The 16,445-nt window shown below is 41.6% G+C and overlaps 1 protein-coding gene across 10 annotated transcripts in view; it reads left to right on the forward strand.

Annotated features, from left to right (window-relative positions):
• Nucleotides 1-16,445, forward strand: part of LOC106578675 (SWI/SNF-related matrix-associated actin-dependent regulator of chromatin subfamily D member 3) — a 62,305-nt gene that overhangs the window by 40,959 nt on the left and 4,901 nt on the right. For 3 of the 10 annotated variants that reach the window (XM_014157755.2, XM_014157751.2, XM_014157753.2), the window contains exons 3-10: nucleotides 329-418; nucleotides 4,915-4,957; nucleotides 6,232-6,354; nucleotides 6,814-6,936; nucleotides 8,657-8,752; nucleotides 14,074-14,094; nucleotides 14,416-14,478; nucleotides 14,609-14,710. In XM_014157755.2, coding sequence (XP_014013230.1) covers nucleotides 329-418; nucleotides 4,915-4,957; nucleotides 6,232-6,354; nucleotides 6,814-6,936; nucleotides 8,657-8,752; nucleotides 14,074-14,094; nucleotides 14,416-14,478; nucleotides 14,609-14,710 — 661 coding nt within the window. The remainder of the gene's footprint in view (nucleotides 1-328; nucleotides 419-4,914; nucleotides 4,958-6,231; nucleotides 6,355-6,813; nucleotides 6,937-8,656; nucleotides 8,753-14,073; nucleotides 14,095-14,415; nucleotides 14,479-14,608; nucleotides 14,711-16,445) is intronic. The other 7 variants (XM_045702199.1, XM_014157757.2, XM_014157756.2 and 4 more) reach the window with 5 other exon arrangements.

The raw sequence follows: 16,445 nt of genomic DNA on the forward strand, positions 1-16,445 counted from the left end.
TGAGTGAAGCATGATTCCCCACTGTCCAATGAGAACCTTTCCCTGCTAGACAAGCGTCAAATGAGACCCCCAGATCCACTGATCACCAGGATCCACTATGTCCTCCTCTCTCACTTTGTGTGTGCATGCACACAGATGCACCCCACACTGATGCCTGTGCATACTACCTCCACACTTGCACCGATACTAACGCACCCTCACTTACACAAACATACACACAACCACGAGTTTGTCCTTCAGTACAGACATCCTGCTTGCTGCCACTAGTGTGTTGTCACACCAACCAACCTCTTTAATCGGACAACCTTCAAATCACATCAACCCTTAGGAAGCCAGTGGGATTCCCTGGAGCCAATGAGATGCCAGCGAGGCAGATGGACATGAGAGATGCCCAATCAGATCCAACGCTCGGATCAAAGTAGGAGTTTATTCTGCTGCATGTCCGTTTTTTCACACGTTTTTACTCGCCTCCCTGCCCTCTCCCCTGACCCCCAACCCCAGCACATACGAGTGTAGGCTCGGTCAACCCACCCCCAAATGTTACCCCAAACAAACCCCTATGTTTGCCTTCCCATGAGGAAAGCTTTACCAGGTGTTCATTAGGGTACCTCCGAATGTGAAGATGCATGCTGTAGACTGAAGCATGGCATGATGGGAACAAATGATGCTGTAAGTGTCTCTTTTAGGAATGTCAGCCATACCAAAAGATGCCCTAACACCTCTTTAATCAACTATGTTTTTTTTCTGTTTTGGCAAGATGCAATGTTTTCATAATCTCTAGAGGGTTGTGATTCCCAGTTTATGACCCTCAGATCCCTTTGAAATGTAACCAAGCCAGCCCCCGATGTTGCTGTAATGTGTTTCAGCATTTGGCCTGTTAACTTACCCTAATTATTTTGCCCTGCCCTGTTAAAAGACTTCCGAGTGAGTCTGAGGTCCCTGCTGGTGTGCCAATGTCTAATACAATTTAACATTACTCACATATCCTCACATTATACAGTTGAAGTCGGAAGTTTACATACACTTAGGTTGGAGTCATTACGACTCGTTTTTCAACCACTCCACAAATTTCTTGTTAATAAACTATAGTTTTGGCAAGTCGGTTAGGACATCTACTTTGTGCATGACACAAGTCATTTTTCCAACAATTGTTTACAGACAGATTATTTCACTTATAATTCACTGTATCACAATTCCAGTGGGTCAGAAGTTTACATACACTAAGTTGACTGTGCCTTTAAACAGCTTGGAAAATTCCAGAAAATTATGTCATGCCTTTAGAAGCTTCTGATATGTTAATTGACATCATTTGAGTCAATTGGAGGTGTACTTGTGGATGTATTTCAAGGCCTACCTTCAAACTCAGTGCCTCTTTTCTTGACGTCATGGGCAAATCAAAAGAAATCAGCCAAGACCTCAGAAAAATTATTGTAGACCTCCACAAGTCTGGTTCATCCTTGGCAGCAATTTCCAAACACCTGAAGGTACCACGTTCATCTGTACAAACAATAGTACGCAAGTATAAACACCATGGGACCACGCAGCCATCACACCGCTCAAGAAGGAGATGCTTTTTGTCTCCTAGAGATGAACGTACTTTGGTGCAAAATGTGCAAATCAATCCCAGTACAACAGCAAAGGACCTTGTGAAGATGCTGGTGGAAACAGGTACACAAGTATCTATATCCACAGTAAAAGGAGTCCTATATCGACACAATCAGAAAGGCCGCTCAGCAAGGAATAAGCCACTGCTCCAAAACCGCCATAAAAAAAGCCAGACTACGGTTTGCAACTGCACATGGGGACAAAGATCATACTTTTTGGAAAATAGTAAAAAATAGTGACCATCGTTATGTTTGGAGGAAAAAGGGGGATGCTTGCAAGCCGAAGAACACCATCCCAACCGTGAAGCACGAGGGTGGCAGCATCATGTTGTGGGGGTGCTTTGCTGCAGGAGGGACTGGTGCACTTCACAAAATAGATGGCATCATGGAGGTAGGAAAATTATGTGGATATATTGAAGCAACATCTCAACACATCAGTCAGGAAGTTAAAGCTTGGTCACAAATGGGTCTTCCAAATGGATAATGACCCCAAGCATACTTCCAAAGTTGTGGCAAAATGGCTTAAGGACAACAAAGTCAAGGTTTTGGAGTGGCCATCACAAAGCCCTGACCTCAATCCCATAGAACATTTGTGGGCAGAACTGAAAATGTGTGTGCGAGCAAGGAGGCCTACAAACCTGACTCAGTTACACCAGCTCTGTCAGGAGGAATGGGCCAAAATTCACCCAACATATTGTGGGAAGCTTGTGGAAGGCTACCTGAAACGTTTGACCCAAGTTAAAAAATGTATAGGCAATGCTACCAAATAATATTTGAGTGTATGTAAACTTCTGACCCACTGGGAATGTAATGGAAGAAATAAAAGCTGAAATAAACTCTCTCTACTATTATTCTGACATTTCACATTCTTAAAATAAAGTGGTGATCCTAACTGACCTAATTCCCCTAAGACAGGGAATTTTTACTAGGATTAAATGTCAGGAATTGTGAAAAACTGAGTTTAAATGTATTTGGCTAAGGTGTATGTAAACTTCCAACTTGAGCTGTAGGCATTTGATTATACTGCTCTGTCCTATGGTTCACTTAACACAGGGCTTCCAAAATGACATCGCTTGGACCCCAACCAGACGTACTGAGGAAGCTTGAGAGAGAACAAACCTATGACACTATTTCAAACTTGTTCTCTCAAATCAGTGTCTGGGCCCAATATTAACAATGCACCACTTTTCCGGCAATAACCTGATTCATAACAAAAACATAATGTAAACCAAGAGTCACTGAGGAGGCGCAGACTGCAGCTGCAGGACCGGACTAGAAAGGTTAGGCATCTTAACCATACCAGCACACCTCATTTGCATTAGCTGAGACCCATGGTAAGTAATCTATTGGGTGTTGTAACACAAATGATGTCCAAGACAAGAAATTAAAATATTTATCATATTTTCAATATTTTTTTCATACCCAAAGAATTTGACAAGTATGCTACTGAAGGGTTCCCTTACAGGAAAAACCACATGATTTTCACATGACATTTCACAGGTAATGCCCTGAAAACAAAACTGAGTCGTTATGGTACACATACAGTGCATTTAACATAGTGTTTTCAACTTACACAATTTCAAAGTGTGTCAAATATGTATGTTTATTTATACAGTAATTATAATTCAACGTGTCCTCACCTAATGCTAAATTGTAATTATTTCGCCTCTATGGCCTATTTATTGCCCTACCTCCCTACTCTTCTACATTTACACACACTGTACATAGATTTTTCTATTGTGTTATTGACTGTACGTTTGTTTATGTGTAACTCTGTGTTGTTTTTGTCGAACTGCTTTACTTTATCTTGGCCAGGTCGCAGTTGTAAATGAGAACTTGTTCTCAACTAGCCTACCTGGTTAAATAAAGGACTTGTTCTCAACTAGCCTACCTGGTTAAATAAAGGACTTGTTCTCAACTAGCCTACCTGGTTAAATAAAGGACTTGTTCTCAACTAGCCTACCTGGTTAAATAAAGGACTTGTTCTCAACTAGCCTACCTGGTTAAATAAAGGACTTGTTCTCAACTAGCCTACCTGGTTAAATAAAGGACTTGTTCTCAACTAGCCTACCTGGTTAAATAAAGGACTTGTTCTCAACTAGCCTACCTGGTTAAATAAAGGTGAAATAAAAAAAAGAACAAAAAAAAACCCTGGGATTTGAACTCAGCATTCCAATCTTTCTTCAACTCCACCATGTCCATGTCAACAGCTGATTTCACCTGTATTCCTACACTTTGGACCTCAAAGTATATCTCAGTTTTGTTAAAAATACACTCAAGAAAAACTGTATTTATCAGAGATTCAAGAGTTACATTACCAGAGAATATGCCCCACCAACATTGGACAACTGTACAAAAAATAACTCAAAATGCTGAAATAAAGTAAATGAAATCAATGATAACAGACTAGTCAGATGAACTGATGACTAAAATAGCAGTGCAGTTTGACAGTCCTCCCATATCCTCAGACTATAACTGTCCCAACCGTTGGATTATGTCACCAGATCACCAGATTTCACAAGCAAAACATGTGGAAATGTGAAATCATGTGATTGTCCACATGTGAAATCATGTGATTGTCCACATCCTGTTGTTTTCCCTAAGGGCAGTGACATTCTTGGGATGGTGTCATGGTCCCCTGGAGATTTTTGTCTAGTTCAAATGTTGTCACGTGTACTTTTATGGTATCACATGTTGAAATTTTGCATCCTCATGTTGTCATTTTTCCCCACATGAGGTAATGTTTTCACATGTGTAGTTTCATGTTATCACATGTTGTTTTTACATGTTATCACATTAACTTTACATAAGATCACAAGGGTTATAGGGTTTCTCCTCATCGGAAAGAAGAAAGTTGGATTCAGAAGCATTGTTATTGGTGGTCACATAACAAATTTGTCTCTGGAGATGGCCACAGTTGGCGTAGGAGCCAACACTCACTAACATACAAACAATATACAGCATTAATAAAGAGAAGGCTATACAGTACATTGGATGGTACAGCATGAGTCATGAGGTGTGTGTGCATGAGGTATTAAATGTGTCACTAGTCCCTGCTCTCCAGGTGGTATACCATAGTCCTGCCTCTGCTGGATCCCCCAAAACACACACATCCGCATTGCGTACATACACACACACACACATGCGCAATACACACACCACTCACCCCACACACACACACACACAGCTGGGACACTGGGGTGCTGGATGTGGCCCAGCATTTTAGCAGATGGCCTGGGTGCTACGCTATCTGTCACCATAGTAACATGCTCTCTTTTTCCATTTTCTCTCTGTCTTTCTCCCTCTGTAGCGCCAAGAGAAGGAAAATGGCAGACAAGATTCTTCCACAGAGGGTGAGATTGCGTATATTTGTATTTTTCTCCCATTCCTCGAGTGTTTACGTGTTATTATCCATTCTCTGTTGAATAGAACATGTGTGTTTTTGATCTAGGGGCTTGGAGGGGCAGATGATTATGTGTTATTACAAATGGAGCGTAAAGAGATGCTCGGGTGATCAGAGGCTTGGCGCAGGCTTGGCGGTGGGCACCGTTGTTTAATGATTCCTCTTATTTTCAAATGGAATAATCAATAGACTAGTAGGAAACAGAGCCAGTATAAAATAACCTTACGGTTTAGAGGAGGCACATCTTCTCCACAGGTGAGGGTGGGTCTAGTGTGTGGTCCGCGTCAGGGCTAAACAAACCCACGTCTAGCCACTATCCTCTGCCTGCCTGCGCCACAACCTCCGCTCTCCCCTTCATGCCCCCCTGCCCCGTCTCAGCCCTGCCCAACCTGGGCATTGGTTTTATAAAGGCTGCTGCTGGCACTGGACTGGAGCCCCATGCTGCTCCCAGTCTCTCCTATGATTGTCTCTGTAGTCTGTGGGTCTTATCGTAACACAAGCCAGACAGAGGATGGAGATGGCTGCATGGCTCAGGGACAGGAAATGTCCCGCACTGCATTCTGTCTGCACGACACCTCAACTTGGTGCCAGACAGATGCAGGTAGAGAAGGAATGAGATGATCGAGGGAACAATGAAGGGAGAGACAGATAGATTAGAAAGAGGGAGAGGGGTAATGCAGTGGGAGAATCTGGGAGTCTGTGCCCAGTTTGGTAAGTAGCCTTGGCAGAGTGCAGACTCCCTCCATCTGGGGATGAGTATGGTAATGTGTCAAGGAGGGTAGGGGTGGGGTTCGCGCTGATGTGCCCGCAGCATTTCAAATGCAGACTGAGAACGACTAAAGGCTGGACTGGTACACCAATTAAGTGAGTGGTGTTGAGCAGTCACAGCTCCTGTGGGCACTACTGCCCGCTCTGTCACTCCTGTAACAGAAGGACGAAAAGATTTTTGGGGAAAATGGTGGCTTGAGAGAATAGTCACCGTTGCAGTGCAGACACCAGACATGCTTTGATCGCAGAATGCCTGACCTTAATGAAACTTAAGCTTAAATGCAAAACTCAGTCAATACCACAACGTATTGTCACAATGTTTTTTTCAGTTCAATTTTTACTGGATAATAGGATTTTTGTTCTTCTAAAGCAATACACGGGCATAGTGTTAAATATGATAGATTATGTTGTGTCAGAGACACTAAGAGTTGGTTGTTTGATTTCTCCTCTGATCAGATCCGTGAGCTGGTCCCTGAGTCACAGGCCTACATGGACCTGCTGGCCTTCGAACGTAAACTGGACCAGACCATCATGCGTAAACGGGTGGACATCCAGGAAGCCCTGAAGAGACCCATGAAGGTAACACATATCATAGGCCTGAAGTATCTCACTACTATAATATACTTTACTGTATGAGCAGCAGCAGGTAGCCTAGCGGTTAAGAGCGTTGGGCCAGTAACCGAAAGGTTTGAATCCCCAAGCTGACAAGGTGGAAGAATCTGCCGTTCTGCTCTTGAGCAAGGCAGTTAACCCCCAACAACAACTGCTCCCTGGGCGCTGATGACGTTGATTTATGGCAGACCCCCGCACCTCTCTGGTTCAGAGGGGTTGGGTTAAATGCAGAAGACACATTTTGGTTGAAATCATTCAGTTGTGCAACTGACTAGGTATTCCCTTTCCCTATATGAAAATACTATGCCCTTTGAACAATGGAACATGAAACATCTCTGTATTTTTCTTTGGTACCAAAGTGCCCAAGACTGATGTGTACAGAAATGTCCACTGGTTCCAACAGTGTCTTTGTGTTTGTGTCAACAGCAAAAGCGTAAACTGAGGCTGTACATCTCCAACACCTTCAACCCTGCCAAGCCCGACGCTGACGACTCGGATGGCAGTATTGCATCATGGGAGCTGCGAGTTGAGGGGAAGCTGCTGGATGATGTGAGTATTCTACTTCCTGTAGGACGATGGAATATCACTGGATCAATTCATCGTGATTGGTTTGTTTGATTTTGTTTAGAAAAGTACATTTTTTTCCTCATTGTGAAGTCGTCTCTGTACGATAGCGATTATGAACGGTTTCTTTTGAACTGATCCCTACCACTGAATCAGATTTCTCCTCAGTACATATTTTCTGGCAGGTTGACGTTTATTGTGATGAGTCTTGTCATGGAGGCAGAAGTGAGTGATTTTGTAAAAATTCATGAAAACAAGATTTTTGGTCTTAATTTAAGGTTAGGGTTAGCAGTGTGGTTAGGGTTAAGTTTAACACCAGATTTTATCACTTTGTGGCTTTGCCAGCTAGTGACCACTCTGGAGAACTGCCGCCAGAACATGATTCATGACGAAAAACGCTAACCAGCTATTTTATGGGGGACTGTATTTGAAATGTGGCAGCATGGTGGGTTAAATTTCCTTTTCACCATGGTGAAATACCTTCAAAAAAATCTGTGGCCATGTCTTAATCATTCAACCAAGTATGAATATTGCTAGGTCTTTGATCCAGGAGCTGCTGTGTGGAGTGTTTGCCCCACACTCATGTATGGCAGTCTTGTATAGTTCTAACATATCTCCACAATTCCACAGTCTGCCCACTTCAGTCAGCAACAAGATTAGTTTGTTTTGTTAGGCCTTCTGAGGAATGATAAATGTTTCGCTAAATGTTTGCACAGATTATTTCTGTAACATGAAAAGCAAGATGACCATAGATTTCTTTCACAGAGTAAGATCGACATCAAATGGTGGCTCAACTCTAATTCTCTCATCAGTTTTGAGTCAAGGCTGTCATTTCACAGTGGTTTGGACTATTTGAGGTTTCTGAGCCCACAAATATTTTTGGCCCACTTTTAAGGAAGTGGACTCTGAGAATATCCTGTTTTCACATTGTATGTGGTGCCTTCTACATCTTTGGTCATCCCCTTGCCCTAGGGCCTACAGTAAATTTGAGGATATCACTGCTTTGTTGTCCTAGAAATGCTGCTATAGTCAATGACTACAGTATATCAAGTTATCTAAGGCAGGTGTTAAACAGTAGTGCATAAGGGTCTAGTTGGAATCACTCCCGGAGACCGATGTTCAGTAACCAGGAAACAAACAAGGGCCTAGCCCAGCGGCCAGCAGATGGCGCTATTGAGTCGTTTCATCTTACCGTCCAAAGGGAATGCATACAGCCGGCTATACACTCGTATCCCCCGTGGACTGGTTTGTACATAAAACGTTCTATATTCAGGCTTCAAAGGAATCCATTTCTTTATTAACTCGATTTAATGTCGAGAAGACGGGAAAAAATTAGGAAAATATGCATACTTTCTTTATGAAACACCATGCTAGAATGGCTAGTGCTACTTCCTGATATTGCGCCCCGCATTCAGCCAGGGTTAGTAAACAGACTGCTGCAACTTGATTGGCTGCATGCAATACGCAACATCCGGGACTAGCATTCCCAGACATTAGCCACTTTAAAACAGTGGTGAGAAATGCTGTTTCATAAAGTACGCATGCATATTTCAGACAACAAAAAACTGCTTTACAAAGTGGGGAAACCCTATCTACAATGTAAACGTGTGTGTGAGTTTGTCCGTGTTGCACTCCTCAAATGTTCATATCAGACCAAATGTTCCGTCCATGTTAAACTAACTAACCACCTCTCTTTATTTCATAGCCTGGGAAGCTGAAGAGGAAATTCTCCTCTTTCTTCAAGAGCCTGGTGATTGAGCTGGACAAAGACCTATACGGTCCTGACAACCACCTTGTAGAGGTGAGTTCATGTTCCCTGAGGACAGCTGACCGTATACCTGTACCCTCTGTCCTCTCTCTCACTCTCGTCTCCTACCCTGTCTGTGTTCTGCCCATAGAAATAGAATGAGAATGGAATGTCAGTTGAGGAACGCTTTACTGCTTTGGGGACCCTCAAAATGGCCCCCAGTCCACTCATAATGGCGTAAATAACCTGAATGAGGACATCCATTCTATTCATTCTAATTCTATGGTGTTCAGCCTCATCCAGATCTATTCAGCAGGTTTTGGGAAAACAAGGGGTTAACTATAGTCTTTAACCACTAAAGACTCTTGGCATCGTATCTTTAGTTACAATGCAGCTCACAATGTATACCCCTGTAGAAGATTAGGCCATAGGCTAGTTATGATTCTGAGAAAGTAAATACACTACCCACTGGGCACACACTTGTTGAATCAACATTATTTCAATGTAATTTGTCAACGTATTGGGACGTGGAATCAACGTGGAAAATACATTAGATTTGAAAAAAGTCATCAACCAGTACTGTTTTCGTCTCATTTCAACCTGCCTTGTAAACATTGAAATTAGGGTAAACTTCAACTTAAATACATTGACTTAACCTGACCTACAGGTTGTTACATCAATCTAATTTCAATATAATCATGTATATGTTGAAATTGCATAGAAAATTCCATATGGTTGCATTTCAACCACAATTTCAACCAAAATTTCAACCACACATGGTTGAAATTGTTGAATTTTATATTTGATTCGACAGATTTTATTTGACCTTGTTTCAATGTTGATACTAAAATGCTGTTTGAATCAAGGGGTATATTGAAATAAAATGTGACGCTACAGTCCATGTTAAACAGTGACACCTACTGGTAAATGTGGGGTAATGCACTTCAGTGAGAACAATTTTACCATCCAAATGCCTACCTCTGTGTACCATGCTTAGATTTGGAAACAAGATGTGTACGTTTCAGCTGAACACATATAGACATTGCTCAGCATCCATACTCATTTGTGTAGACTACCTAAATAACATTGAATAGTTGACAGTAACTCCTCTAACTTTTCTTACCCAGGCTGTATGTGAATGTCAATTCGGAGTGAGGTTGGGTTTATGAAGGTAACATTGACAGCTGTTTTGCCCAACAAAGGACACCATCATGTTGGTAGTATTTCTGAGTATTTAAAACCATTTCTTTCATCTGAATTTGTCGTTTTAGGGGATTTTAACTAAGAATTGGCCTACTCCGGCCTCAGACCATTTTAAGAATATGTTTCTTGACTTTAACCTGACTCAACCGATTGCAAAACCCACACGGATTAATACAAAATCCAGCAAACTTCTCACTGATTGACCTAATTCCAGCAAATAATCCACACAAGTATTTGTCGAGTGGTGTCTTTGCTAGTGATCTCAGTGATCGCTCTCCTGTCATTGTATTAGAGATACCAAAAGGATTAACACTGATCCTCGTATAATTATGAAGAGACATTTTTCCCCCCACAAGCTTTTCTTCATGATGTGTATTACCCTGACCTCTCCTCTTATCTCAGCTGCATACCTGACCCTGAATTAGCTCTAGAATTGTTCTCATCTCTTTTTCTCTTTCTGGCAGACAAACATGCTCCCTTCAAACACCTTAGTGTAAAAAATCCTTGGTTCTCTATAGATCTTTCAGATCTAGTTATAATAAATTAAAAAAACTGGCCTGGGCTGAGGTTAGCTTTTCAGGCAAATGAGAAATAGATATACTAAATCTATCTACTTTAAGTTCTATCTCAGACTCTGGCATCATTATTGAGAAAAATGAGAAGTGATACTTTTAATCAGCATTTTATTTCAGCAGGCTTTTTATGTGAAAGCAATGTTGGTTTAATTAACCTTAGTTTGCTGCCTGCCCCTCTCCAGCCTCTAATTGGCTTGATGGAAGTTCCGTCAACTTCTAGTGAATCTTTGTTTCAACTTTCTTCAAGTGCAGTCTCAAAAACCATCAAGCGCTAAGATGAAACTGGGTCCCATGAGGATCGCCACAGGAAAGGAAGATCCAGAGTTACCTCTGCTTCAGAGGATAAGTTCATTAGAGTTACCAGCCTCTGAAATTGCAGCCCAAATAAATGCTTCACAGAGTTCAAGTAACACACATCTCAACATCAACTGTTCAAAGGAGACTGCGTGAATCAGGCCTTCATGGTCGAATTGTTGCAAAGAAACCACAATTAAAAGGACACCAATAAGAAGAAGAGACTTACTTGAGCCAAGAAACGCAAGCAATGGACATTAGACCGGTGGAAATCTGTCCATTGGTCTGATTTGTCCAAATTTGAGATTTTTGGTTCCAACCGTTGTCTTTGTGAGATGCAGAGTAGGTGAACAGACCCTAACCACACAGATGCTTCACTGTGTGGTTCCCACAGTGAAGCATGGAGGAGGAGGTGTGATGGTGTGGGGGTGCTTTGCTGGTGACACTGTCTGTGATTTATTTAGAATTCAAGGCACACTTAACCAGCATGGCTACCACAGCATTCTGCAGCGATATGTCATGTCATCTGGTTTGCGCTTTGTGGGACTATCATTTGTTTTTTAACAAGACAATGACCCAACACACCTTCAGGCTGTGTAAGGGCTATTTGACTAAGGAGATTGATAGAGTGCTGCATCAGATGACCTGCCCTCCACAATCCCCCGACCTCAACCCAACTGAGATGGTTAGGGATGAGTTGGACCGCAGAGTGAAGGAAAAGCAGCCAACAAGTGCTCAGCATATGTGGGAACTCCTTCAAGACTGTTGAAAATCATTCTAGGTGAAGCTGATTGAGAGAATGCCAAGAGTGTGCAAAGCTGTCATCAAGGCAAAAGGTGGCTACTTTGAAGAATCTCAAATATTTTGATTTGTTTAACCCTTTTTTGGTTCCTACTTGATTCCATATGTGTTATTTCATAGTGTTGATGTCTTGACTATTATTCTACATTGTAGAAAATAGTAAAAAATAAAGAAACCCTTGAATGAGTAGGTGTGTCCAGACTTTTGACTGGTGCTGGTGTGTGTGTGTGTGTGTGTGTGTGTGTGTGTGTGTGTGTGTGTACACAGTTGAAGTCGGAAGTTTACATATACTTAGGTTGGAGTCATTAAATCTCGTTTCTCAACCACTCCACAAATTTCTTGTTAACAAACTATAGTTTTGACAAGTCGGTTAGGACATCTACTTTGTGCATGACACAACAAATCTTTACAACAATTGTTTACAGACAGATTATATCACTTATAATTCCACTGTATCACAAGTCCAGTGGGTCAGACGTTTACATACACTAAGTTGACTGTGCCTTTAAACAGCTTGGAAAATTCCAGAAAATTATGTCATGGCTTTAGAAGCTTCTGATAGGCTAATTGACATAATTTGAGTCAATTGGAGGTGTACCTGTGGATGTATTTCAAGGCCTACCTTCAAACTCAGTGCCTCTTTGCTTGACATCATGGGAAAATCAAAAGAAATAAGCCAAGACTGGTTCATACTTGGGAGCAATTTCCAAACGCCAGAAGGTACCACGTTCATCTGTACAAACAATAGTACGCAAGAATAAACACCATGGGACCACACAGCCGTCATACCGCTCAGGAAGGAGACGCATTCTGTCTCCTAGAGATGAACTTACTTTGGTGCAAAAAGTGCAAATCAATCCCAGAACAACAGCAAAGGACCTTGTGAAGATGGAGGAAACGGGTACAAAAATATCTATATCCACAGTAAAGGGAGTCCTATATCGACATAACCTGAATGGCCGCTCAGCAAGGAAAAAGCCACTGCTCCAAAACTGCCATAAAAAAGCCAGACTACGGTTTGGGGACAAAGATCGTACTTTTTGGAGAAATGTCCTCTGGTCTGAGGAAACAAAATTAGAACTGTTTGGCCATAATGACCATCGTCATGTTTGGAGGGAAAAGGGGGAGGCATGCAAGCCGAAGAACACCATCCCAACCGTGAAGAACGGGGGTGGGAGCATCATGTTGTGGGGGTGCTTTGCTGCATTACGGACTGGTGCACTTCACAAAATAGATTATGGAAAAGTATGTGGCTATATTGAAGCAACATCTCAACACATCAGTCAGGAAGTTAAAGCTTGGTCGCAAATGGGTCTTCCAAATGGACAATGACCCCAAGCATATTTCCAAAGTTGTGGCAAAATGGCTTAAGGACAACAAAGTTAAGGTATTGGAGTGGCCATCACAAAGCCCTGACCTCAAGCCTATAGAAAATGTATGGCCAGAACTGAAAAAAAGCGTGTGTAAGCAAGGAGGCCTACAAACCTGACTCAGTTACACCAGCTCTGTCAGGAGAAATGGGCCAAAATTCGCCCCAACTTATTGTGGGAAGCTTGTGGAAGGCTACTCAAAACGTTTGACCCAAGTTAAACAATTTAAAGGCAATGCTACCAAATACTTCTGACCCACTGGGAATGTGATGAAAGTAATAAAAGCTGAAATAAATCATTCTCTCTACTATTATTCTGACATTTCACATTGTTAGGATCACCACTTTATTTTAACTGACATAAGAAAGGGAATTTTTACTAGGGTTAAATGTCAGAAATGGTGAAAAACTGAGTTTGAAATTAGAAATTGAGAAACAGTACTGGTTGATTACTTTTTTCAAATCCAATGTATTTTTGACAATACATGAATAAATAACGTGGAAATGTTGATTCAACCAGTGTGTGCCCAGTGGTTATTCTCATCTACTGTATTCAGCCTATTTTGGTATTGTTGGCTACTAGAAGATCTGACATCACTCTTATTGACTTAGCAGGCGGATGTTATCATCTGAGAACAGATATTTTACTGAAAAGGCAGTAAAACACAGCCAGTCCTAAACAGCTTATTGTGGATTTTAGTATTCAATGGGGTTTCAGATCTTGAAGAATCCACTTTACCGGAGAATTAAGATTTTACCAGAGAAGGGTGTCTGGGGTTCCAACCTTTGAATTGTAAAAACATGTTTTTGACACTGTAAGCACATTCACACAAAGCCACAAGGTGTTCTAACTTGACAAAATGCTTCCTTGAGTGTTGAGGTTAGAGTACTCTCAAGGTTTCCCACCTTATAATAATTTAGCAAGGATAGATGGCATAGATAATGAATGGAATGAATCTGTCCATCAAAAGGAATGTACCACAACACAGCAATGAAGATATATTTTTGTAAACCCTACATTGAGTTAGTGGTAAAGCAGTAGAAAAGCATTCCATCAGTTCCCTCCCAGTGTTGCATGCTAAGTGGCTACAATTCACTGAAACGCAGGGAACTTTAAGTGTTTTTCTTTTCAGCTGCTGACCAGTAAAGCGAAGGTAAGATGCAGACTCAAATAACATTTCAACATAGATAAAATACCAGGGAGGGTTTGATATCTGGATATCAGAGGAGAAAATTGATACTGTAATGCCAAATAGAGGTTTTATTTGGGTAGGGTACAGTCTCAACTTGATAAGCCATGCTCTTGTTAGGTTATAAAATACTTCTGATATAGTGATTCTCAATCTGATTTATTTTATTATTTTGAATGCCAACATATGCGTTAGCGCCTCTGGAAAAACAAATGATCAACCCTTTGCTGTCTTGATAGTTCACTCAGTTCCTTACCACACCATGCATGATCTATTCTTTTACAGCGATTCAGCCTTCCAAAAGACAACATACTCAAAGGGTCGAGAGCAAGGCTGCTCGTTGAAAGTGTACACATTTGGTTTTGTATTCTTTTATCGTCTTTGTGTGCACGTTTGTATGTACATATTCTGGAATTCTGTGGCCGGTGCCTGTAGGTAGTGTTCAAGGTGGGGTTTCTGTCTCTGTGTTTCCTGCTAGTGGCACCGCACTCCCACCACCCAGGAGACGGACGGCTTCCAGGTGAAGCGGCCAGGGGACGTGAGCGTGCGCTGCACACTGCTGCTAATGCTGGACTACCAGGTGAGGGCGCCATAGACAAGAATTGTACTTTTGAATTCCGTAAAGTCAGTGTGGAAGAGGTGAAAAAAAATTGTTGTCTATCAACAGTGACAAGCCACCAGGGTCTGACAATCTAGATGGAAAATTACTGAGGATAATAGCAGACGATATTGCCACTCCTGTTTCCCACATCTTCAATTTAAGCCTACTAGAGAGCGTGTGCCCTCAGACTTGGAGGGAAGCAAAAGTCATTCTGCTACCCAAGAATAGTAAAGCCCCCTTACCTGGTTCAAATAGCCGACTAATCATCCTGTTACCAACCCTTAGTAAACTTCTGGAACAAATTGTTTGACCAGATACAATGCTATTTTACAGTAAACAAATTGACAACAGAATTTCAGCATGCTTATAGGGAAGGATACTCAACAAGTACAGCACTTACACAAATGGCTGAGAGAAATTGATGATGTAATGATTGTGGGGGCTGTCTTGTTAGACTTAAGTGCAGATTTTGACATTATTGATCATAGTCTACTGCTGGAAAAACATGTGTTATGGCTTTACACCCCCTGATATAATGCGGATAAAGAGTTACTTGTCTAACAGAACACAGAGGGTGTTCTTTAATGGAAGCCTATCAAATATTATCCAGTTAGAATCAGGAATTCCCCAGAGTAGCTGTTTTGGCCCCTTGCTTTTTTCAATTTTGACTAACGACATGCCACTGACTTTGAGTAAAGCCAGAGTTTCTATGCATGCGGATGACTTAACACTATACACGTCAGCTACTACAGCGACTGAAATGACTGCAACACTCAACAAAGAGCTGCAGTTTCAGAGTGGGTGGCAAGGAATAAGTTTGTCCTAAATATTTCTAAAATAAAAGCATTGTATTTGGAACAAAACACTCACTAAACCCTAAACCTGAACTTTATCTTGTAATAAATAATGTGGAAATTGAGCAAGTTGAGATGACAAAACTGCTTGGAGTAACACTAAATTGAACTGTCATGGTCAAAACATATTGATACAGTAGTAGCTAAGATGGGGAGAAGTCTGTCTATAATAAAGTGATGCTCTGCCTTAACAAGGCAGGTCCTACAGTTTTGTCACACCGTGACTACTGTTCAGTCATGTGGTCAGGTGCCACATAAAAGGACTTAGGAAAATTGCAATTGGCTCAGAACAGGACAGCACGGCTGGCCCTAATATTAATAATATGCATGTCAATCTCTACTGACTGAAAGTGGAGAAGAGATTGACTTCATCACTACTTTTATTTATGAGAGGTATTGATATGTTGAATGCACCGAGCTGTCTGTCTAAACTACTGGCACACTGCTCGGACACCCATGCATACCCCACAAGACATGCCACCAGAGGTCTCTTCACAGTCCCCAAGTCCAGAACAGACTATGGGAGGCACACAGTACTACATATAGCCATGACTACATGGAACTCTATTCCACATCAAGTAACTGACTCAAGCAGTAAAATTTGATTTAAAAAAAACAGATAAAAAAAACACCTTATGGAACAGCGGGGACTGTGAAGCAACACAAAGGCACAGATACACACACACACATACGATAACATACGCACTATACATACACATGGATTTAGTCATGTAGATATGTGGTAGTGTAGGGGCCTGATGGCACATAGTGTGTTGTGAAATGTATTGTAATGTTTTAAAATTGTATAAACTGCCTTAATTTTGCTGGACCCCAGGAAGAGTAGCTGCTGCTTTGGCAGT

The sequence above is a fragment of the Salmo salar genome, chromosome ssa19, assembly GCF_905237065.1.
Source record: "Salmo salar chromosome ssa19, Ssal_v3.1, whole genome shotgun sequence".
Classification (NCBI taxonomy): Eukaryota; Metazoa; Chordata; class Actinopteri; order Salmoniformes; family Salmonidae; genus Salmo; species Salmo salar.